The sequence below is a fragment of the Hippocampus bargibanti genome, linkage group LG03 (genome assembly GCF_051943395.1).
Source record: "Hippocampus bargibanti isolate YZ-2025 linkage group LG03, ASM5194339v1, whole genome shotgun sequence".
Taxonomy (NCBI): Eukaryota; Metazoa; Chordata; class Actinopteri; order Syngnathiformes; family Syngnathidae; genus Hippocampus; species Hippocampus bargibanti.
In genome coordinates, this window is record NC_142736.1 from 14837834 (window position 1) to 14862886 (window position 25053).

At 39.8% G+C, this 25053-nt stretch overlaps 1 protein-coding gene across 2 annotated transcripts in view; it reads right to left on the reverse strand.

The window, feature by feature from the left end:
* The window catches only part of ddb1 (damage specific DNA binding protein 1), a 43658-nt gene that overhangs the window by 7192 nt on the left and 11413 nt on the right, over positions 1–25053 (reverse strand). The window contains exons 10-22 of one of the 2 annotated variants that reach the window (XM_088992154.1): positions 18373–18475; positions 14986–15061; positions 14809–14917; positions 13665–13843; positions 12866–13029; positions 11864–11971; positions 9793–10000; positions 9579–9674; positions 9116–9227; positions 6401–6524; positions 4246–4410; positions 3699–3793; positions 1519–1689 (exon numbers count right to left, since the gene is read on the reverse strand). In XM_088992154.1, the coding sequence (XP_088848280.1) occupies positions 1519–1689; positions 3699–3793; positions 4246–4410; positions 6401–6524; positions 9116–9227; positions 9579–9674; positions 9793–10000; positions 11864–11971; positions 12866–13029; positions 13665–13843; positions 14809–14917; positions 14986–15061; positions 18373–18475 (1710 nt within the window). Of the gene's footprint in view, positions 1–1509; positions 1690–3698; positions 3794–4245; positions 4411–6400; positions 6525–9115; positions 9228–9578; positions 9675–9792; positions 10001–11863; positions 11972–12865; positions 13030–13664; positions 13844–14808; positions 14918–14985; positions 15062–18372; positions 18476–25053 lie in introns of both variants that reach the window. The other variant, XM_088992152.1, reaches the window with a different exon arrangement.

The following is a 25053-nucleotide window of genomic DNA, read 5'->3' on the forward strand; positions in this document are numbered from 1 at the left end:
CACTTTCGCAAAGGTCTTTAACCGAGGAGCAACCTAATAAAACAATCAGCTAACTAAGAAGTTTCATGGGTGGAAAGCCAACTGAAAGATTGTGATTTTTTTCTGCACCAAAACATTATAGCCATTCATTTTTAACACGACTGGCTGAGTCACATATACATAACCAAGCAATTTTCACTTGGAATTGTCTTTCAGTTTCAAGGCCACTTAATGAGCTGCACAACTTCGGCACAGTGAGGGAATGGGATCTTATAATAAAAGTCTCAGACAGTTCAATCCAGTTCATATTTTTTCATGAGTCATTATTGTCTAAATTATACCATATCAATCTTTAAACAGATTATATTTTATAATAATAACAGCTGACATGGTAACAGAACAATAATTTCTATTTGTGATGGCAGAATTCTATTCTTTTAGTAGCCTTAAAGGACAACCGACACCACTTTTTTGTTTTCGAACTGACATCAGAAAAACGTTTTATAGCATCTAAAATACCGAAAACACACAGTATGATATTTTTAGTCAAATGCAAAACACCAATAAAAATGACTTAAAGTGTCCAAAAACTACTTCAAATAGAACCCGAAGTGGCCAGTTTCAGAAGGTCCCGCCCCCTTGTTCCTGGTGTAACGCCAAGACGTCTAGCATTGGTCGAGAATCAAAACAATGGCTTCCGATTCTGAAAAGATGCTTTCTTGTTACTCATCCAGTTATGAATAGGATTCAAATAGTTCTGAAGAGGAAAGCATACATGTTTGCAATCGATTAAATAATTTATTCCGGTCATTTTTATGCATCTGGAGAGAAATGTAGTGACAAACTCTTTTGTCCTCACAGTACCCAAAAAAAGGCAGAAGAGCTCCGTGGAAATTGTCTCCTGGGACGTTTTGTAAGCGAACATCAAATACACTGTAGAAGTCTTGTCGCAACACACAAGGATTCACCATCGCGTTACTGATATGTTTTCCTTCGAATTTTGCCATCAAACCGCAATTTTGCCATCAAACCGCAAAATGCATTGAGATTATGCAAGGTATGTCCATTCTCGGTGATGAAGTGATTTTACAAATTATGGACACAACTTGTCCTGAGATGTCGGTTGTCCTTTAAATGGTTACAGGTACTGTGAGCAATCTGCATCAAAGCATGTAAAGCTTCACTTTGTCTAATAAACTGGAAAACTGCACACCACGATGATAACAACATGACATCCCATCTTACAATCCTATCCAACCTGGTCACTCCGAAAGAAAACCTCAACATCTTCAGCTTTACTACATAAAGACATACTGCCATTCCATCTACACCTTCTGCAAAGGATACATTAGCAAAGAGGATGTAACTGGTCTGAAATCCACCAAGACAAAAGGAACTAAAAATCTAATTTAAAAACAATAGTGTTTTTGTTTGTTTTGAAGGAATAACCCACCCACTGCCAACCCCCGGAAGGATACACTTGAATAAATACAGCGTAGAATCCTCTTAAAGTTGATGGTGCCTTAGTACCGAATGTACCTCCTCAAAGTTGCCCTCCATGGCTTTGTATGCCAGCAACAAAACAGACCTCATCAGGTCTCCCACCAAGATGAAGTCTCCTTTGGTTTTCAGGTACAGGGCCATGATGTTGTTGTAGTGGTTGCATTCGGTCCGAAGCTCTTTCTCAGCTGTCCACTCATACAGACGAACCTGAAACACATACAATCCAGGTATGGAAGTAATGGAATGTTTGTTTATGAACAAGCCCAACTCATAACTCATTTAGTTGTGCTGCTGTTTAATGTAGTGGCAGAATTTGCAAGAAGAGCAGGCCATTGTTTTGGATATGCTGCACGCCTCAGTGAGCAGGTGTGTGTCATTTGTCTGACAGAAGAGGAAGACCGAAGAGGAGGTTTATGGATGTGGTCAAAGAGGACATGAAGGTAGCTGGTATGAGAGAAGAGGATGCACAAAACCGGGATAGATGGAGGACATTGATTCGCTGTGGCGACCCCCGAAAGGAAAAGCCGAAAGGAAAAGAAGAAGTGAGATTTTGAATGTCAGCCTGTAATCACAGCTCAATAAATCCAATAGCGGACATTTTCAAAGTACAGCATTGCTCAAAACCATCTGTGCAACAATTATAAATAGGTATGACATATGGTATTCTCTAATTTGACTCAAATGCATATTTTAGTTCAGTGGGTCATGGTGAATCTATTTGTTCAGCAGGTAAAACAAGAATTTCAGAAATCCAAAAATTGACACGCCACAGCTTTTTGATTTTTCTCAACTAAAGATGAGGCTCCATTTATGGATCAAATCATTTTTAGTTTATTGACAACCCGGGGCATTTAAGGGCAGTGATTTCTGTCACACAGTGTCCATGGTTTTACAGAACAATCAATACCAGATGAATCTATATGGCACTCTCAACTTCATAATGACATAGGAGGCATTTTTCCCACCCCGCCCCTCCAGTTGACATACACTACAAACTCTTTCTTCTATGATTGTAGAACTGAGGACATCCGAAATCAATCATTCATAAGTTGTTCCAGAACAAAAGTAAAAAATGAATAAAATACTGTCTTCTTTGGCTGATATTACTTCCAAGCAGAACTTCTTTTCCAAGTTCCAATTTTCTACATGAGCGTTTCAGAAAATAGGCGAGTCGTGATTGGTTGCAACCTGATTCCCGAGCAACTGATCTCATTTGCAACTGATGGAATGTGGCAAAATGGCCACACACTTTATTGGCCAAGAACAAGTGGACCTTTCTGCTTAACTCTTATTGTAAAAAACACAAGAATAATTTGAATGGAAAAACCTCATGAGAAAACTGTAGCAATAGTGTTCAGATAGAATATGTCAGCTTGTTCCACAGATGGCCAATATGATTTAGATCAGGGTTGTCAAGAATATTTTATCATTAGTTTGGTCAGAAACAGGTTACCTTTCCTTGCAACAATATCATGCACGTATTTCTTAACTCATTCACTGCCAGATGATGTGCAAAAATGTGTCTACTACAGTGCCAGCGTTTGTCATTTTCACTCAAATTGCAGGACCCACTGAATATTGAGTTTTAGGACTACATAAACATTCAATTTAGTGTAAGAAACCTTAGAGTCTAAGAGAGAGTCTAAGGCTTAGACTCTCTTCTTTCATCAGAAAAATAAGAGTTAATTGTTAAGTTATGCGGGTCTGGAATTATCTGAGCTTGAAATGGAGGCGGCTGTACAAAATACATTGCAATACATCTTGGTGTATTTGGCGCTTTAAAAGCTGTAAAAAAGTGCTAACATGAACAAAAGGCAAATGCCGCCCCCCGTGGAAGGGAAAACATTTCCAGAGGTCTGATCAGCGCTTTATCGGCACATAACGCAAGAAAAACCAAAACCTGAACAAATTCAGGAATGGCACTCCACGTCACACTTTTCAATTCCCGAATAAATTCCGGAATGGCAGCGAATGAATTAAAAACAAAGTTTGTATGAAGCTTTGAGAAAATAAGAGCTGTGTTAAAAAACGCAAAAACTAATGGAAAAAAAACGGGATTTTTTTTAACTGACTTGCCATTCGCTCTTCCCCAAGATTGCACACTTTTCAATGCAAACATATGTGTCGTGAATTTCCAAGCAGTAGAAAAAATCAGCTAAGTCCAAGAAAATAGACAAGTACCGGTACTATGTCTGAAATACTGAAGCAATGATTACCGTGCTGTTGATACTGGCCAAGAGTTTGCCATTGAACTCAACCATCGAGTAGACGGCTCCTTTCACCTCCTTTTCTGCAACCGTCTGCAGCTTTCCTAAAGGGAACAGAGGATGCCAAAATTTAAAATGTTTATTTTCATCCTAGATTTGAATGAGGAAGAGCTCAATTGCCTGAAAAGTGACATTGATGTGATTTGAAGACAAATAAAGAAATAAAATTGGTGGGTTGTGCAGTATTAATGCAAGTGCGCAAAGCAGGCCATATACCTAAGGACGAACGCGGCCTGAAAGAAAATGAGTGGATGCTGGAGAGGTTAGTCACACGTGTGATAAGAAGTGTGATTAAGTGAAAAGCAGAACAAGCGCATTGTAGGACAAAGTGTCCCCGAATAAAGAAAACGGTCCAAGCAGATAAGAAGAAAATGAAACCGGCAGTAGTATGACAAAAGCAAAGAAAAATGAGAGGGATAAGAAGACAAACGGCATACAGTTGAGAAAAAACATTCAGGTTAGTCAGCTTGGAAAAGAGTGGCTTCCATCTACTGACCGTCAGTGTAGTGGAAGACAATTATACGTCCCTGCTTGGGCTCAGCCTCCTCTGGGTAGACCATGGCAGTGCCGACAATAAAGTAGACTGACGGGTCTTTTCCCAGTCGGCAGGACACCATACTGAGGGCATATTCACTTGGGAGGAACTGATGGGCGTGGAGCACTGGTGGGAATGCATCACAAATAACATTTTAGAAGAGCACTATGATGATGTCATTAACATGTATGTGCCAATTGCTTTACTGTGGAAAGGCAATCTAAATTCTGGATTGTGAATTTTGCATGATTTGATTCTAGTTTTTCCCCACAGAGTGACTGTCATTAGGTTGGCACAGTGATGGATTTATCCCATCTTGACCACAAAAAAAAGATAGCCTAACTTGCTACAAATTTATGCAAACGCAATAAACTGCCGTTAACGAAAAGTCTATGACAATATTAACATAACCATGCCACTGACATAAAACCTAATCCTGTTGGTGTCGAAAAGGAAAACAACTTATACCGTAGCATTTGGAGGTGTCTAATATATTTGTACCACATACTATACCACTGGCCTCTTTCGACCTTGGTGAATTCAAGCATGTGAAAAATACTGTCAAATATACCTTGTGGAAGCAGGTTTATTTTCCCCCTGTTGTGCAAGGGTACCTTTCATTTTCAATGCGTATTTCACACAGGGCAAAAGTACCCTTGGGTCCCAGAAGCAGAAGAATTATGCATCCAATAAAACATATTTGACATGACGAATATCAATAATGCAACAGCTGAGGAATTTAGCCATTCCAAGAAGTGTATGTTGAAGTCAATGAATCATTAAAGTAGTTCTTTAAAATGACTTGATTTAATGCAATGACACAATAATAGTTTAAATGTAAATGTTATACAATACGCATTCGCTAGCATTTTTTTTGCTAACAGGGCAAATAAAAGCTAGTACACCATGTCTACGACTTATGAAATTTGATTTAAAATAGGGCTGAAATATTAAGTGAATTCATGTCGACATCGCAAATGCAGGAGAATGCAGTTTACAAAAAGCAACGTCTGCAAAAAATGTTTTTGGGGATCGGTTTGCATATTTTATTGAAGTACTTTTGTCTGGTTGAGTTCATTTAAGAAATACAGTCTGCATGCTGAAATTATTTTATGAAATATGACGGGTACATGTAATAAAGGCACATATACTGTATGTTTGCATTATTGTAGAAATCTGACATGATTTGTTTACGCTACACTTGTTTTGTCGAAGTTTGTGAAGTTGTAGTGAACATACTGAAGATTGTAAGCGAAAGTTGAAGCAACAAATTAAAGTCAATAAACTGCATTTAATCTTAATTCATGGTTCATTGTCCTTTATTTCATCATAGTCTGACCCAAAAATACCTAGACAATGTATACAATATTGTATTATTAATCTCACATTGATTATTGTCATTTGTGTTACACATTAAGGCAGTTGTTTATTATTAATTTTGTATTATGAAATAATGCATAAGAAGAGGATTAAGGAAAAAATGCAATATTAAGATAGGGGAAAAAAAATCATAGCTGGATGAGTTTAGAAGCCGCCCAACGCTAAAAAAAGGTATGCGGGGGCATGAAGTCAGCAAACGATGATTGGACGAGTTTGGACACACACTGATAACCCGTTACCTTATTTACATAATGTGTCCCAATTTATGCAGTGAAGTTGAGGGTATTTTATAGCTAGGTGGGGTGCATTGAAATCTGCATGACAAACCAAAAAAGTACAAACACTGTATATACACTTTAACTGGGTTCAAATGGAAATAGTGAAAAGTTCAAGCGGTGTAAGCCAAAATGCTCGGTTATACAATTTATACCACCCCACGCGAGTATTAAGCTATGAAGCAATATTGTTTGTTTGTTCCATATAGAACTTAAGAAACCGCATGCAGGTAAAGGATAAAGTCAATCTTGAAGCAAGTCAATGCAAATTTGTTGATGCGCCCGTTTTAATATGTATGAGCAAATAATAGTTTGATGAATGACTGTCAAGTCAAGGCTGAGAAAAATACATTGCGGATTGGCCTGATAAACCTCATAGTTATTCTCCAGGCAGAACGCATTACGTATATGAAGGTGCCAACAGTGAGATCAAAAAAGGCACGTGCCTCTGGCTGTCTTACCTTCAAAGGTGTGCTGATCCACAACTAGCAGACTGTGAACTTCTACCTCGTCGCCAAAAGATGTCTCATGGGGAGAAGTGCTGCTGGGGAAGAGCTTACTAGAGCTCACGCTGCTGGAGAGGGCCTGGAAGGATGCAGATTGAACAGAGATGACTGGTACTGAAATTAATAAAGACAATCATAATAAGGGGTACACAGTAATTCAGATCGCTGTCTGCAAGAGCGCCATAGGAGACTTGGCACCATCTGCAGAAACAGATGTGCAGCATCCAAATCAGGCCAACTGCTTTTGTGGTCACTGTGCAAAGGGCGTTTTGGCAATGATTAAGTTGTACACCCTGATAGGAAATGTACATTCATATAAAATAGTCCCATAGGGTTGGCTGTGATTCTTGACAGGGGGAAAACAACATCCTGTGACATTAAAAAATGCTGAAAGGATTATAGCGTGGTTGCTCATTGGTGTATTTCTTTCAAAAGCTGTTATTTCTTTTTTTTTTTCAATAAAACTTGTGCTCGGGGTTTTACGAATTTCTTTTAATATATTTTCATCATTCTTTTTTCATGGCTGTATAGATACATCTCGGGCTGTAGAATGTCTACGACCTTGGCGGGACATGACCGCATCCACTGGATAGAGCAACATTCAAAACAAGGAGAAGATCTATGAAGGACATTTTTAACCTGCACAGATTGCAGCACTTGATAAGGTCAAATCCAACATCAGGTCAGACAATTGTATGACAGCACAAAATAGCATTTGCACATTAGGATGTGCCAATATTTTGTCATGGCCTGAAAGATGTCACCCTCAAGTGAATGGAAATTCGTAAAAATGTTCAGGAAAAGGTTAGGACACGCAAAGCTCTAACCTGCCACAAATCGGAAACTGATGGAAAAATGTGACTGTACACAGTGAAGCAAGTTTTCCATCACCGTGAAGTAAGAGCATGCTGGCCAAGAAGCAGGGCACTACTTCAAAGTTGACACCTTCAAGTTGCACTAAACTTTAATGGTGAGAAAAAGACCAATTCAATATTTGGGAATAGTGAAAAAGAAACATGTTTGAAGGAGGCACGATGAGGCTTTTAAGATGAAGCATGCGGTACCAGCTGTCAAGCATCGTGCTTAGTATCAGGTGCTGATGAAATAGCAGGAGTACATTCTTCAAATAGACCTCAAATTCAGCAAGTCCTGAAGAATGAATGTCTCTCTGTGTTTTTGTTTTGTCATATTGTCTCTATGCTGTCATATTATTTGTTATTTAAGTTTTTTTTGTTCTTTTGACTTCAAGACGGCGCCGCGAGAGTGGCTGCCTTTCCAGCAGCTCATGTATTTTGTTTTTCTACTTTCATTCCTTTCATCACTTTGCTGCTGTGAAATGTAAATTTCTCCACTGTGAGACTAATAAAGGCATATCCAATATCCCAAAATTAACAAGTAGCCAGTGGAAACTTGACCAGGAAATTGCACGGGGCAATTGTGGGATGCTAGCAGGAAAATGATTCCAACCATATATCAAAGGAGATTTTGAAACAGATGAGGTAAACAGTAAGCAAAACATGAAGGGTTCCTTCAGATTTCATCTCCGTTGATATTTCAGCTTCTGTCTATCCTTCTCACACACACACACACGCGCGCACACACACGCGCGCGCACGCACGCACGCACGCACGCACACACACACACACACACACACACACACACACACACACACACACACACACACACACACACACACACACACACACACACGCACGCACACGCACGCACGCACGCACGCACGCACGCACACGCACACACCTGACCGTGGACATTAGATACATTCCAAAATAATCTCTCGCAACCATGTAAATTATGTACGCAATTATGTGAGTCATGTTATTTAGTTTGCACTGTCAAAGATACATTGAAATGTTGTATATACATCAAAATAAAAAGGCTTTCATTTAAATTGATAATTTGCTATGTTTTTGATGTGCCACTGAAAGGGGCATTATATAATTTAATTGTAATTATTGGATGCAACAAGATTAATTTGGGCAACGTTTGTGTTGAGAAAAAAATGCCCTCCCAAGTCTAGTGCTACAAAAGATGTGTGAAATAAAACAAGAGAAAGAAAACATGAAAATAATTGGAATGCAAAATTTACTCGTCAATGAATGGCTGCGAAGTTGAGGGCTTCATCAATTTTCAGTGAGAAAAACTGTGCTTTTGATTGTACATGGCGGTGTTGTTTATTTTCCCCTTAACTGGGTTTCTGATCTTTGAAACTGATGCATAAAGGAGGGGGATCAAAAGCTTGAATTGCTCCGTTACATAACTTTACCCTTGAAATCCTCTCTATAATTCACAACAGCAACATCAAATGTACGAATAACTAAATAGTCATAGCTACAACTGTTAAATTTCCCTTGTCCGACTGACAAATACGACTTATTGATAACTAAACTCAAATGGCAAATCAGAATCGGAATGAAAAAGCCTTTAATAGTCCCACAATGGGGAAATTTGCAAACATACAAAAATAAAAACTTTTTATTTTGACATGAAATAATTTGAGAACATACAGGTATTTTCAGATTCGATTTTCCGCTTGCCCTAACAAGCTCAAAGTCTTGTGTGATACAGTAAACAGCCATTGCTCTTCGTCAACATGGCGGTGCAGTAGGCCCCTGGGTGCTTATTATCCCAACATAACACAAGCTACAGTACCTGGGTGCTTGCACTGGGTCGTACAGCAGAGGTATTGCCGCTCACATCCTGAATCTCCACCCGACTGGATAGAACCCCAAAACACTGTGAAACCTCCTGGTAACAGATCCGCCTGGGGTGTCAAGAAAAGAAGAAAGAGGTCAACGGACACACACATGTCTGGAAGAGGAAGCTGGTAAACAAGATTGGAGGGAGTGTGGGAATAACAAAATAGCACCAAATAGAGGCGGTCAACGATGGAAGAAATTGAGTTCTTAAATATAACAAATAACAACTGTCAACAGAGAATAACAAGACTGACAATTGACAGAGTCATTTCTGTCCACAGAAGAGTGAGGGAAATGGATTTCAGCAGATGTGCAACAATCAAGAATAAAAATAACAGAAAAAAAAGAAGATGGGAAAATAAACCAATCTGTCAACATACCAATTCACTAAAATTAAATCTGTGACAAAGACTGACCTGGGGGATTCGTACAGAGGAACAGTACGGATGTGAAGTTTCTGAATCTCGTCGATAGTACCAATGGTCAGAGTGCTGTTGTTAGCCAGAGCCAAACTGTAACCAGGTGCAGATTTGGTCAGTTGTTTTTTCTTCTTAAATAGTGCACATGAGATGCTTCACAGTTAAGTTTGAAGGTTCAATGTCAGTATTTGCAGTTCTTTGAAATGCTGACCTGTCTGGATAGCCTTCCGAATTGAGTGGGCACATATAGTTGACTTCCTTAAGGTTGACGTTGGAAAAGACCAGTTTGTGGTTGGAAGAATAAATGACAGTGGGCCGGTCAGAGCAGGCAAACACATTGGAGGTGGACAAGGATCGGAAGGTCCTCAGCACCGTGGGCTGTGTGCCCAGGGTGACTTTCTTGCGCTCACTCAAAGCGCCTACAACAAAAGACATACAACAAGTTATCTTTGAGCGTGACAAGTAGAATTTAGCTCAGCAGCATTGAGAAAACTACACTCCTTTGGGAATAGACATTTCCAGTTATGTTTCAAACAATTCAGTGACGATAATGACATAATAGTGCAATTCACAGGGCTCAAGAGTGTAATCCATTTTTTTAAGGGTGCGAGTAAAAATTTCAACTGGCTGTGGTTGTGCGTATCTGTCTCTCTCTCTCTCTCTATATACAGTAAAGTCTCTTTATATCGATATCGGATATATCGATAGTCCCGGTTATATCGATATAACGAGACTTTACTGAATATATATACACACACACACACACACACACACACAGTAAAGTCTCGTTATATCGATATTCTCGGGAGTCGGAATCAATATCGATATAACCGGACTATCGATATATCCGACCCTGCGGCATGTAAATTTTTTCCTTTATATATATATATATATATATATATATATATATGGCATATTAATTTCAAAATACAAAGTTTGACTCTGTGAAGCGAAAAGAAACATGGCTCCCCTGTGTTGTTTTTTGGTATTTTGGGATTGAAACAGTGACCGATGATCAAATGGCCCGACAAGCTGGCTTCTGTCCGCCCGAATGTGCAACTTCATAATTCAAAGCAAAAGCAAGATGATAGGAGCATGATAGCTCCAAGCTCTCACTATTAACTATCCATACAAACATTACAGCGAACACAAGAGCTTATATGTTTCGCTTTTATAGTGTCAGCATTGGGATTATTTCAGTGCAGGAAAAAATGTCGATGCGTGGAAGACATACTGATATGAACCACCAAACACTGTAGGGATGGAACTGCGTGCACGTCAGTGGTTCACGTGGAGTTCAAAGGTGGAGAAAAGTATGAATCTGACTTTTTGTTTTTTTTCAGTCGGTATACACTGAAGGCTGGTAGGAAAAAATGCTTCTGCTACCTAAGTATCATTGATGCCTGAGGCACCCAAGCCTACACAAATGACACAAGTGTGAGATTGTCTATGCCTGCACTCAAGAAAGTGGAAGACCGTTCCCCCCACTCACACCCCCACCCCTTCCAATTTTGCTCCTGTAGATTGCAATTTTCCCAATTGTGGGACTTTCGTATTCTGAATATCCCAAGTTGCTAAACTGTTTAGCACACTGGTGCAAAATATAGTGTACCTTTCCATATTTATAAGGATAATTATAAATGCTCGTACATTACTTGTTTGTACCTCTCAGCTCATGAAAGAAAAAAAGGCCGGTGGTCACAGAAATAACTTTACAATATACAAAAATGTCAATTAAGCAAGGAAATTCAGGCATTTCTTTTGAATATGATTGGACAGAATAAAATTAATACATAAAAAAACAACTCATGAAACATGCCTGTATAAAAGTGATGGAACCTTAACTTGACATTTTGCTGCTCCACCATTTGAGGCAATCACTGCAATCAAATGATTTTTGTAACTTTCAATTTGAGTTCTGCACCTCTCAGCAGGAATTTGGGCTCAATCTTCATACTGTTCAAATGTCTCTAGTTTGAAGGTTCCTTTACCCAGGCGGCACATTTGATCTCCTTTCACAGATGTTCAAGGATTTAGATCAGGGGTCATACAAGTCCACATCAGTATTGTCTAATGTATTGCGCTTATCCATTCTTGGATAATTCTAGCTGTCCACCTTGGCTCATTATCCTGTTACGAGATCCATGACCTAGTTTTCTGACATGACATTTGGTCATGTAGTCATCATCTCAAAAATCTTGTCAAAATGGCAGCTGCATCACTTCGCCTTATGCTCGATTGACTTTCAAAAATGTTTGTCTGTTGCTGTGAAAAAGACATACCTGTCTGCAGATCTAGCCCAAAATAGAAGAGCGCACCGTCTCCGAGGGCACACAGCAGGTAGTAGCTGCCTTCAAAAGTGGTCATTAGGATTGAGCGGGGGATGATCTCTAAGGACGGTCACAATAACATCTATGTTATGAGACCGAATGGGTTAATTCATCAACACCACAGAAAAAAATGATGGCTAAATTGCCTAAACTTGCAAATCAACAGCGGTTTTCATCCAGGAGGCAAACATACATTTAAAGAAATAAAATGTTTCATGAAGAAAATGAACATGGAATCTCAGGAGAAATATGACATTACATTGCTACTAGGATGCACACAAATAATTAGAAATTATAAGAACAAGCTTGTCTCTTTCATGGAATTATTTTATTTGCACAGTTATTAACACACGCACATGCACGCACACTTTGTATTTTTGTGTGCTGCTGTGCAATTAGGATATATTCATCACAAACTAAAAAAAAACATTAATTGGAGAGAACATTCCTGTTCTCAATAAAGGGATTTGGTCTACTCAGATTGCAATTTTCCTGCGCAAGTTTATCAAAATACGCTTTCTCCTTTAAAATATGAAATACTAAAAGGTGGGCATTTATGGAGAAAATTACTGCACCCTCCAGTGGTTCATAAATGTGGATTGCAGAGTATTCTTTGTTGACTTGTACTTGAATTTTTATGTCTGAAGAAGGTCCATCACATAAAATGCCAAATGAGGTGCCAAATTGCCGTTGGCCTAAATTCAGTGTGCTATTTGTCACAAAGCAATTTCCCCCACCTCTCTGGTATTACTCGTGTGAAGGTTTTAGGGATGTTTTTGTCTTGCCTCTGAGAGTGCGGGAGCTCTAAGGAAATTTCACTTTAGTGGATTTGTTGAGACCATTAAGGCATTAAACTTCACTTGGCACCCTAAAAGTTTACAGTACTCTTGAAAAAGGCAGAAACAGGCTTTCTGCTTTCCTGCCAGGGAGGCCAGACACAATTTTCTTCCTTACCTCCACCCAACATTTCCTTGTGGAGGGCAGTGAAGCTGGGCAGTTTCAGCACACGAGCTGAGATGTCAGTCCACAGTCCCACCGCGCACAGCGGTGATTCGCCACCACCTTCCCCAAGTGGGTTGATGTCAAGGCAGGCCACTTCATGTTCCATTTCTGTGTTGCTGAACGAGACAACAAAATATGTTGATGCCCTTATCGTCAATGGTACCCATGTGGACAGGGCAGAGCCTATTTTGGATAGAGGAATCGCATCACTGGGAAAAGTCCAAAGTGTATGTCAGAATGGAAAATATGGCTATAGATATGTACCACCAAGAAGCATCCTTAAAAAAGCCTTACAGTTTCATGAGTGAAATATTAATGAATTCGCTATTGCATATGTGACATTAACATGAATTGAATATGTTGCAAAGTATACAATGGTGATAAAGGGTCGAGGAAAGGTCATTTTCTAAAAGCTGCTACAATATCACTAAAAATTTCATTTTTGAACTACAGTAAAGTCTCGTTATATCGATATTCTCTGGAGTCGGAAAAAATATTGATATAACCGGACTATCGATATATCCGTTCCTGCGGTATGTAAATTTTCTCCTTGCGTTCATAGAAATAGTATCGTAATAACCAGTACTATCGATATAACCGATATCGATATAACGAGACTTTACTATATCACTGGATTTTTCCCCCATCACTTGTGGAACCGACTATCACACTTGAAGAAATATACCAAGTCATATTGGAGGGTTACATAACACAATTGTTAATTATGTACCAGTAGGTCAAATTGTCCTACCTAATCTGTTTGAGCGCTCCAGATAGGATTTGGAGATAGTAAAGTGCACGGCCAACGGCAAGCACCACCTGAGTGTGATTGCAAGCAGCCACGCTGATGTTCCTGCCCTGTGGCTCCTTCCATTCGCTCACTAATGCCTTGCTGCCCTGAAGCACCAAGCGAACAGAGCCAGACGTGATCTGCAAGTACACAAGGTTTTTCCGTTAAAATTTTATTCTGCACAGCACCTCTGGCAAGTGCCAGAAATGGTTAGGGTGACAGAATGTGAAGCCGCTTCAAAGAAAGCGTCATTGTTTACATTTGCTTAGATGCTAGGATTGCTCCTGCTTGGAAACAATTTTCTCTAATTGCTTTTTTTCCACAATTTTTACTTGGAACAGCAAAGGTAAAGCATGATACCCTTCAACCAAGCTTCTTAAAATGTAATTTTCTGCCAAGTTCAAATTTGAGTTTGAAATCAAAGTTCAAATTTGAGTTTTTAAGGGCTCCAAGCATTTAATTATCTTCTCAATCCTATTTGGTCACCCATGAAAACTGGGTCGCACTTCAAAATACGTAATGGTAGTCAATATTTTGTTGCCATGCATTTAAAAATTATCTTACAAGGACATTTCATTCAGTCTTGTTGATGACAGTTTACAGATAATGAAAAAAACAGTTCTATAATCCTCCAATTTATTAAACGGAACTATATGTATGATTGATTTTTGATTTAGTACTGTACAAGGTGGTTGGCTGGATAGATTTCAGGAGTGACAATATTCCCACATTGACAAATTTGTTTGTAAACTGAGGCAACATTTTCATCATGTAATTAGAAGTTAAAAGAAGAAACAAATATGAATAATAAAATAAGACATTTTGACAGTTTTTTTCTGAAGCAAAATGTAGACAATCTGTAAAAGTTGCCAGCTTTTCTGTTATATAAATACATTTCTTTAAGTTGATATGTACAATGGGAATATCTCCAATGTGAGACAAATACAGTTTTTTTAATTGAATTAAATATTTCTGCATTACCAAAGTCTCGCAAAGATGGCTTCAATATCAAACAAGTGCACATTTTAGTCAAACAGGGCAAAATGCCATGTCATGGGCAGACGTCTGGGACAAACTTTATTAGTTGGTCGGTGTAGATACCAACCTGAATGAGCTGCTGATGTGCTACATTGCCACAGTAAAATGTCTGTTGATTGTCCACAAAGCCTGGAAGTTCCGTCTCCTCCACTTCCTCACCACTCAGCATCAGCACGCTAAGAGAGAACATACACTTGAGGTGAGATAAGGGACTTAATTGACATCCTCAACTGCGATGGCTCACCGTGTTTGACCGACAAAAGACAGCACTAGCATGTCATCCGTCTCTCTTCCGGCCTCTGAGCGGAGTGGCCACAAACCTGGCGGAGAATTCAAGAGAAAATTACTATCTTCATCAATACATGAACAAGAGTATAAAATCCAGCATCTGTCCAAAGAATTTTCAGTTTTTGCCTTGATTGATTAGTTAAAGGACAACCGACGTCTCCAGACAAGTTGTGTCCATAATTTGTAAAATGGCTTCAAATGACTTCTACTGAGCGTATTTTACAACGATTCCACCGCATATAGCTATATTTTACGTTTTAAGACTCGTGCAGAATATTCCGGAAGTCTTGTTTTTGAGTTGGTGACGATACCTACCGTGACGTCACGGTAGGTATCGTCACTGACCGAGAAAGCGACACACAATGCATTTTGGGTACTTTGTTTGGTCTGAAAACGTCATGTTGATGGCGAAATTAGAAGGAAAACACATAAATAATGCGATGGTAAATCGTGTGTTGCAGCAAGACGACTGTTTGATACTCGCTGACACAAATTGCCAGCAGACAAATCAGCCCATTTCCAACGGACCTTGGGCGCCATCTCAAATTGATATGGGAGGACTCCTTTAATCGATTGCAAACATGTATGCTTTACTCTTCAGAACTATTTGAATAATATTCAGAACTAGGTGAGTAACAAGAAAGCATCTTCTCCGAATATGAACTCCATGAGCCCATTGTTTTGTTTCTTGAGCAAGGCAAGACGACCTGGCGTGATATCACAAACTGGGGGGTGGGACTTTCTGAAAATCCCCAGTTTTGAGCTGATTTGTGGCAGTTTTTGCACACTTTAAGTCATTTTTATTGGTGTTTTGCATTTGATTAAAAATATCAGCATGCGTGTTTTGGGTATAGATATGTTTAGATGCTATAAAACGTTTTTCTGATATCACTTAGGAAACCAAAAAATGGTGTCGGTTCTCCTTTAAGTGAATAACGGTCTCAGTCTCGAGGCACCTCAATAAACATCTGAAACCCGTAAGCAGACCTTAACTGGTCTACGTGGATCACTTAAGTTATCGCAATGACCTGACAAAGAACCTAATTGCCTGGGACTAACAAACGTTTGTTATGATTAACACGTGACGGGCAAAAAGGTGATATGTTGTCGTAGAACATCCACAACTGCAGTAGCACAGAGAGCCAACTGCTATCGTCAGGGAAATCTGTTATATTATCGAGATGTGGAAAAAACATACACTAAATCAAGTGGAAACAGGCAACACTGAAGCGAGGAGGTGATGCCGTTTTCCCATCTATGAATAACCTTCAGCAACAATTTGAACACTTTTGACAAAGTCACTTCATAGCATGCACTCCCAATATCATAAAGCAGCAGAGGGACATCTCAAAGGCGGGCTCAATTAAAAGCTAAGAAATACCATTCTCCAAGCTTAAAATAATTAACAGAAACACTCACAATCATTGGTTCAATCAAAGGGGCACAATGGCGGTGTCAGCAGGGGTCCTTCTTTATAGCATAGATGTCAAAGTCAAGGCTACTTAATGTGGCCCTCAAAAGCAAATCATGGATGTCAAGTTCCATTATACCTGCTAAAGTCTGTACCGAAATGTCAAACGGTGACAGGTGATTAGGAACGTTGACATTTTGCAATTCAATTGGTATCCTATGCGCATTAACTTGAACAATAACCAAACGAACAGCCATCAAATAGCTGATTTTAAGCAGGGACAGGTTCAACAAAGACTGAAGTAACGGCCTAAACCACAACCACCGGTGTCAAAGTCAAGGCCCGGGTCCAAATCGACCCGCCATATTATTTTTTCCAGCCCGAGGAAGCAAATCAAACTTGTGAAATTACATGATGATTGAAGTCCCAACCAAAATTTCAAATTGGTCCATGTAAACCACTATCACAGTAATTATTTTTACTTCAAATTTGAAAACTAGTTATCCTTTAATTTGTTGTACACTCTATATATTCATCTAACCCTGTTTAGGCATTGCAATGGCTTCCCCAAATTCATAACGGCTCCCGAGAGGAAACCGTAACTACAATGTGGCCCACGGCAAAAAAATTGACACCCTTGGCCTAAACAGTCAGCTCAGTCCAAAAAGTGGTCTGGAAGAGAATAAACTTGAAATCTAATACTGTAAAATACACAAATTACAGTAAAGTCTCGTTATATCGATATTCTCGGGAGTCCGAAAAAATGTCGATATAACCGGGACTATCGATATATCCGACCCTGCGCGCATGTAATTTTCTCCTTGCGTTCATAGAAATAGTATCGTAATAAGCGGTACTATTGATATAACCGATATAGATATAACGAGACTTTACTGTAGTTTAATTGAGTGATGACAAAACTAGGCATCCATCAATTGGTTGCGTACAAATAATAATACGATGAGCTGATTACGTCAACATATATCTACTGCTTTGTGACTGATTTATTGCTTTAATGTTGTGTATGTGATAGTTGCTCCATGGACAGCACTCTGTATGCAGCGTTGGCTGTTTGAAAGTGCTCTATAAATACAGTTGAGTTGAGTACAAGTCCAATCTTTCCATATCTGAGTCGGCCCCCTTTTGTTTGTGGTTATAAACTACCCCCAACATGTGCATTCTAAACGCCCATCAGTACACATCCCACATATGTCGTGGATAGCCAAATAAATATACACTTTGCATGCAGTGCTTGGGAGACTACTTACAATCACCCGTGAATGTGAAAAGTTGTTTAGTGTATGAGTTGCATTTATTATTTTCCTCTCATTTTCATCTCACTATGGCATCAAGTGGATGTTTGCAGTGAGAATACTCTTTCCTTCTGTATCACAGTTATTGCTCCACAATTTGCAACATGTGCAAAAATAATTACAGCAAAACCCTGTGATGTGGCGAATAATGTGCAATACAATGAATAAAATCATGAAATCACAATTATGACCATTATAGCGGTTTTAAATAATAGAATAGAATAAACCTGTCATCCAGAGCTTAGATCCAGAACGGGATATTCTTCAGTCCAGGATTATAAATGTTTTCAGATGAGAGGCTGAATGTCCTTGCCTTATTAGATACATAACATTCATTTAGGTCTAAACTGGAAATCACCCTTTAATGTAGTGGTAAATCTTGGTGGTTTTTCAAATGAAATGTTTTCAAATGGCAATTTTCAGGTATTTGATGATACAAAGTAAGCAGAGTTCCATGACAACAGAGCAATCTGTTAACACTCACAACCAGAGCTTAGAGGCAGCAGCTAGTGGCTGGGCAAGGGCAGCCAAACAGCTGTGCAGCCCCCACCAAGTTAGGGCAAGCCTTAAGACCTCAATAAAGTTAAGGCTTGAAATGGAGGTGACGAAACACACAAACCTTTGATTCCCGGCAGGTCAATGCTGGCATGCTCATGAATCCCAATGCCGTTGCGGATGATCCGAAGGGAGCCTTCTTTGAACGCCCCTGAACATGTGACTAGCTGACAGAAGCAAAACAAAACAAAAAAAAAAGAACATAAAAAACATGAACTTCGATATGAAAGGCATTGTGATGCTACACGTAGAATAGAAACAGTAACAGATAATGTTACGGATTGTTTTTCAGGATTTTTGACCACGACATTCATCAAGGAGGAGACTGTGCTGAGCGGTTGCGCCTTTTCGGCAGCATGAATATGCCAGTACTGTTTTTGAATGGGAGGAATGTCGGAGCCATTCGACTGCCATCGCTGGACACCAAAGGGGCCATTGTGCTTTTTTGCGCCTGTAATGGGCAGCATCTTCACAGCCCCGCTTTGTTTAGCGGAAAGGTCAGTGCCGTTGGACGGTCTGCGGCTGGATGGATGCATGGCTTGAGGAACCCGCAATAAGAAGAAAGGAGCGTCAGCGCAGAGCGCCGATGCGTATGTGGAACTGTTGCGGCTTGGAATTGAAGCAAATTTATGTGGAACAGGAGATGTGAGACAATCTCTTTTCGTCAATGGATGCTACTGCTGCGTGTTTGCTTTCAACATTTAGCGTGTAGTTGACATGCACATTCCACCATGATGTCCCTGATCCACTGGTGGAAAGAGGCTTTGATCCTCTCCTCTTTCATCTAGAACTGTTTCATGTCATCACAAAGAGGGTACAGCAAGTCCTGAAGAATGAATGTCTCTCCGTGTCTTTGTTTTGTCATATTGTCTCTATGCTGTCATATTATTTGTTATTTAGTTTTTTTTTGTTCCTTTGACTTCAAGACGGCGCCGCGAGAGTGGCTGCCTTTCCAGCAGCTCATGTATTTCGTTTTTCTACTTTCATTCCTTTCATCACTTTGTTGCTGTGAAATGTAAATTTCTCCACTGTGAGACTAATAAAGGCATATCCAATCCTATAATGCAACTATGCATCTCTATCTCTATGATGTGTACTGTACTTATTTCTCCAATGCCAATTTGGGAGAATGTCTCTTTATACCCAAATGACACCTGTTTTGATCCAAAACCCCTGATGTCAAAAACTCCCTCTCTCTTTCCATTGGGAGAGATCGGATTAGAAAGCTCAAGATCTACCCAACATTCACGAGTGAGTAAGCTGTAACCCAAAACCCAGCAATTTCACCACCAGTCAAAATGTGCAATTTCAGTCTAACAGTCCACCGCTCACCTGTCAGTATTTTCTGAAGTCATCAAGATAATTTGTTTTGTACCTGCGTGCGTGTGTTCTTTTACATCACATCTGCAGTGCATTTATGACAGCATGCTTTCAGCGGAATATACGTGAGGTGCAATGACAATTTAATGGCTTGCATAGACACAAATTACAGCCCTTTCTAAAACTATTGAATCGGCAAGGTCAATTCCTTTGTTTTGTTTCAGGTTTGACTTCAGGGCATTTACATCTAGATGTGATGAACTTAGCACAGATTTCTTCAGCCGTCATCTGTACTTCTTTGAAGGTGTTGGACGTTTCGCTTCTTATCCAAGATACTTTGTCAGCGAACTAAAGTCTTACTGGTAGTTTTGGCCCTATATATATATTGTGATACCATGAGAGGCTGGCTCTCAGCAGGACAGGACAAGAAGTGCAATGGACGACAGGTTTGGATACAAACAAAGGTTTTAATCAAAGGTTTCAGGGGGGGATTCACAAGCAACAAAGGTTAGAATAGTGTCTCTTCCAATACTTAAATCAAATAAAGTCTCTTCTGAGGTAAAACTGAAGACGGAGTTCTTTTCCAAGAGTCTCTAGGCCTCACCCCTCTTGACGTCCTCCTCGTATAGCCTAGCCACCTTAGCAAGGTCCAAATCCAGTGTCCTGTCATGTGGTCCCAACTGGCAATGAGTTCCACGCAGCAATCAACTTCTTCACAGAGCACAGCAATCGAGCTTGTCTTTCCCCAAACTCCACACTCAGAGGCTCTCTGCCTTAAGAGCCTTGCCTGCCAATCCCGCCCTGATCAGCTGCAGGTGTGTGGTTTAATTGCTGCCTTCCACCAGATGGGGCCAAGACTCTCTCTGGGTGGAGCCATCTTAGGGGGATGGATTTGCCCTCCACGACACAGCCTCTCGTGACATCACAATATATATATATATATATACAGTAAAGTCTCGTTATATTGATATCGGTTATATCGATAGTACCGCTTATTACGACATTATTTTCATTTCCCTTGCACATTTCTAGTCTTTTTATGTATAATTAGTACCGTTTAGTACGATACCCGGTTGTTACGATAATCCGGTTATTACGGTGCTCCTTTTCATCCCCCGCCGGCCATTTTTGTTGTTTACATCGATATATCCGTCGCGCCATTGGTCAACTTGGTCACGTGTCTTGTTACGTGAGCCGCCATCGGTCGCGCCATTGGTCGACTTGGTCACATGAGCCGCCATCGGTCGCGCTATTGGTCGACTTGGCCGTGTGACTTTGTCACGTGACACGCCATCGGTCGCGCCATTGGTCAACTTGGTCACGTGTCTTGGTTACGTGTCACGCCATCAGTCGCGGCATTGGTCGACTTGGTCAGGTGACTTGGTTACGTGCCCAGCACCCGTGTAGCAGAGCCATTTTCATTTTCAGACGCTAGCTCGTGTGTAGCAGACGAGATTGAAGTGATTGTGTTAAAAGGTAAAAATGGGAAGCAGAAGAAGATTGATGACTTTTTTAAATTGTATACATAATACAGTAAGATGTAAGTGTTGCAGTTTCCCTGTTGTGTTATGTACATGCCCACTGTACTGTATATGAATGCAATCGTTTTTTGCAACAATGTTTCTTGTTTTGTCTGCTGAAGCGCGATGATTTTGAAAATTATTAACATTCCATACTGTGTATTAAAGGACAGCCGATGTCACTTTTTATTCAAATGCAAATAAAAATGACTTCACGCCAAGACGTCTTGCATTGCTTGTGAATCCAAACAATGGCTTCAGATTCGGATAATATGCTTTCTTGTTACACATCCAGTTATGAATATGTTTCAAATACACTGTAGTTCTGAAGATTAAAGCATATATGTTTACAATCATTAAAGAATTATATGTGCCATTTTGAGGCAACATTGGGGGAACAAAAAAGGGAGCTAATGGCCAGCTCCGTTTCTTATATGGCGCTTGGCTGCCCTCTGTTGGCGGCTTTTGTTTAATGCAGTTCGGCGCAGGATCGGATATATCGATAGTCTCGGTTATATCGATATTTTTTCGGACTCCCTTGAATATCGATATAACGAGACTTTACTATATATATATATATATGTATATACATATATATACATATATATACATATATATATATATATATATATATATATATATATATATATATATATATACACACACACACACACACACACACACACACACACACACACACACACACACACACACACACACACACACACACACACACACACACACACACACACACCTACTATCCAGGTGTGGCGGTGCCGGACTCTGCTATGATTGGTCCCTGCTCTCAGGTTGGGGGGAGCAGAGGACTACTCAATGCGCCTCCACTGATTACTTTTATCGCCCTGACAGGCCTGATTGCCCCATTTGCTCTGGTATCACCTCATCAGCATAACTAGTTATGCCGATAGTGATACCAGAGCAACACTTTAGTCCGCTGACGAAGCATCTTGGATAAGAAGCGGAACGTCCGACACCTTCAAAGAGGTACAGATGCCGGCTGAAGAAACCTTTTCATCGATGGACCACTCCTGTATGACTGAGAGCTTACACAGACGAACTTAGCACAGAGTATTTTTGTTTGAATTCACCCACTATTCATGTAAGCAAAATTATTGGAACTGATGGGTGTTTGTAGTGGCTCAGGTGTTAATTGTTTAAACCTGAGGGAGTGATTGTTTTTGGCCTTTGTTACCACTTGTGAAATCTGTATTTGCTGTTAACCAAATTATCAAGTCTGGTGAGCTGTTGATGAAAGTAACTTAGATCATTTTAAAGATGGGAGAGGAGGGTTGATTAGTAGTATTGCACAAAACGCCCAATTTGGAATTTCCAGAAAAAGAAACTACTGGTGAATTAAGCAAAGGAGACTGAACATGTGGGCCAAAGTTGTCAAGAACAGTTGATGACAGTACCACTTCAGATCTTTGTAGGGTGATGTCATTTTCAAATCAAAAGAGGAGAGGATATAGCCACCTGTTTTTTTTTTCTTATTTTGTTCGAGGCATGTGCTACAGATTGCGGCTGAAGAAAGGGTTTCAACTTTGTAGTTTCATTCCTGAACACAACCGTCAGACTCAAGATTTGGCAAAGATATCAAAAACAGACAGAACTTTGATTTTAAATGTGCAGAACACATTAGACTGCAACATTGGATGCTTCTCCACTGTTCACCACACGCGCTCCAACATACGACGGGAGCCGAAAGAACACCAAAGAGGCAAGGAAAGTCTTAATTAAACTATTCGAGGCGCAAAACATCAAGAAGATAATGTCTCACGAGCCGTAAACTGCAAACAGAAAGTGATTGTGTCAGTTTTCCCTTAGCCATTTCCGCCGCCTATGGTCTGCTCGCAATATAGTAATAAACAAATAATTTCTGGAATTAGAACATGTAAACATGTATTGCAAATACAATTAATCATTCGGCCCTTGCTGTATCTACCTAGTCGTACCCAAGGATCATGGCTGCTGTTTACTTGGGATAAGCTAAACTGTTTTTGGGGGAGGTGGGTACAGCATACAGTTGTTTTTGTCAAGCCTTTTTCGACGCTAGGATCCCTCTAAACTTTTTACTCTGTAGGTTGTATATAGAGAAATTGAAAAATGTAAGGGTGACTTTGGCATTCCTCAACTTTATTAATAATGGATCAAACAATCATATTTATTCCAAGATACTGCCAAGATTTACTATGTTCTCAAATACGACCTTGACCGCAAGTAGAAAGTGGAAGAAAACATTTTTGCTTCTGAAAAAGAATTGCCTTTGTCGAAAAAGCATTCTAAAGACAAATTTGGTTACTATTTTAATATTACAAAAGTGCTTCGCATTATTCAATGTAGAAGTAGTCACAGTTGTACTCGTTAGGTCAGTCACACCCACACATTGCCCTCCCGCAAATATGAAAATGTGGTATTGTACTGCGGGCCATTAAAAAATAGACAGCTGACCACAAATGGCCCTCGGGCTGTAATTTGGATACCGCAGGTAATATAGAAGTGGTGGAAAAAAATACAATTAAATTTACCAGCTGCATGCTATTGTTACACACCCAAGCACCAAAACCAGTGACAATATAGCTGTGTGCATATATGCGCGCATTAAAAAAGCAAGATAGCGGCGAAACAGGCAACACTGGAGCCACATAAACATTCAACTTCATGGCTAACTACTCTCGAGATTTTTTTTATCCACATTGCCTCAAATATTTCATGACCCAGTGCCAACTTTCGATCAGTAATGAGCAACAATTAACAATAAAAATGTGTGTATCAAAGAAAGGAACATATTTATAGAGGTTTCTCCAGAGCGAAACTGGAGGCTGAATAGTGGACTACTATCCGAGGGAGACTGGGACCGGGCCAGCGTGTGAAAATTCTTAAATAAGTGATTGTTTTTTTAATATGGTTAATTTGCAGGTACAGTACCTTGCAAAAGTATTCGGCCACCTTGAATCTTGCAAACTTTTTCCACATTTCAGGCTTCAAACATAAAGATAAGAAATTAATTTTTTTGTCAAGAATCAACAACAAGTGGGACACAATTGTGAAGTAGAAGAACATTTATTGGATAATTTAAACTGTTTTAACAACTAAAAAACTGAAAACTGGGGCGTGCAATATTATTCTGCCCCATATCTTTCAGTGCAACAAACTCACTCTAGAAGTTCAGTGAGGATCTCTGAATGGTCCAATGTTGTCCTAACTGACTGATGATCATAAATAGAATCCACCTGTGTGTAATCAATTCCCTGTATAAATGCACATGCTTTGTGATAGTCTCATGGTTCTGTTTGAAGTGCAGAAAGCATCATGAAAACAAAGGAACACGGTTCAAGATATTGTTGTGGAGAGGTTTAAAGCCGGATTTGGATACAAAAAGATTTCCCAACCTTTAAATATCTCAAGGAGTACTGTGCAAGCCATCATATTGAAATGGAAGGAGCATCAGACCACAGTAAATCTACCAAGACCCGGACGTCCCTCCAAACAAGGAGAAAACTGATCAGAGATGCAGCCACGAGGCCCATGAGCACTCTGGATGAAGTGCAGAGATCTACAGCTGAGGTGGGAGAGTGTGTCCATAGGACAACAATCAGTTGTACACTGCACAAATCTGGCCTTTATGGAAGAGTGGCAAGAAGAAAACAATTTCACAAAGATATCAATAAAAAGTATCGTTTAAAGTTTGCCACAAGCCACCTGGGAGACACACCAAACATGTGGAAGAAGGTGCTCTGGTCAGATGAAACCAAAATTGAACTTTTTGGCCACAATGCAAAACGATATGTCTGGCGTAAAAGCAACACAGCTCATCACCCTGAACACGCCATCCCCACTGTCAAATACAGGAACATTCTGGAAGAAAACCTGCTGGTATCTGCACA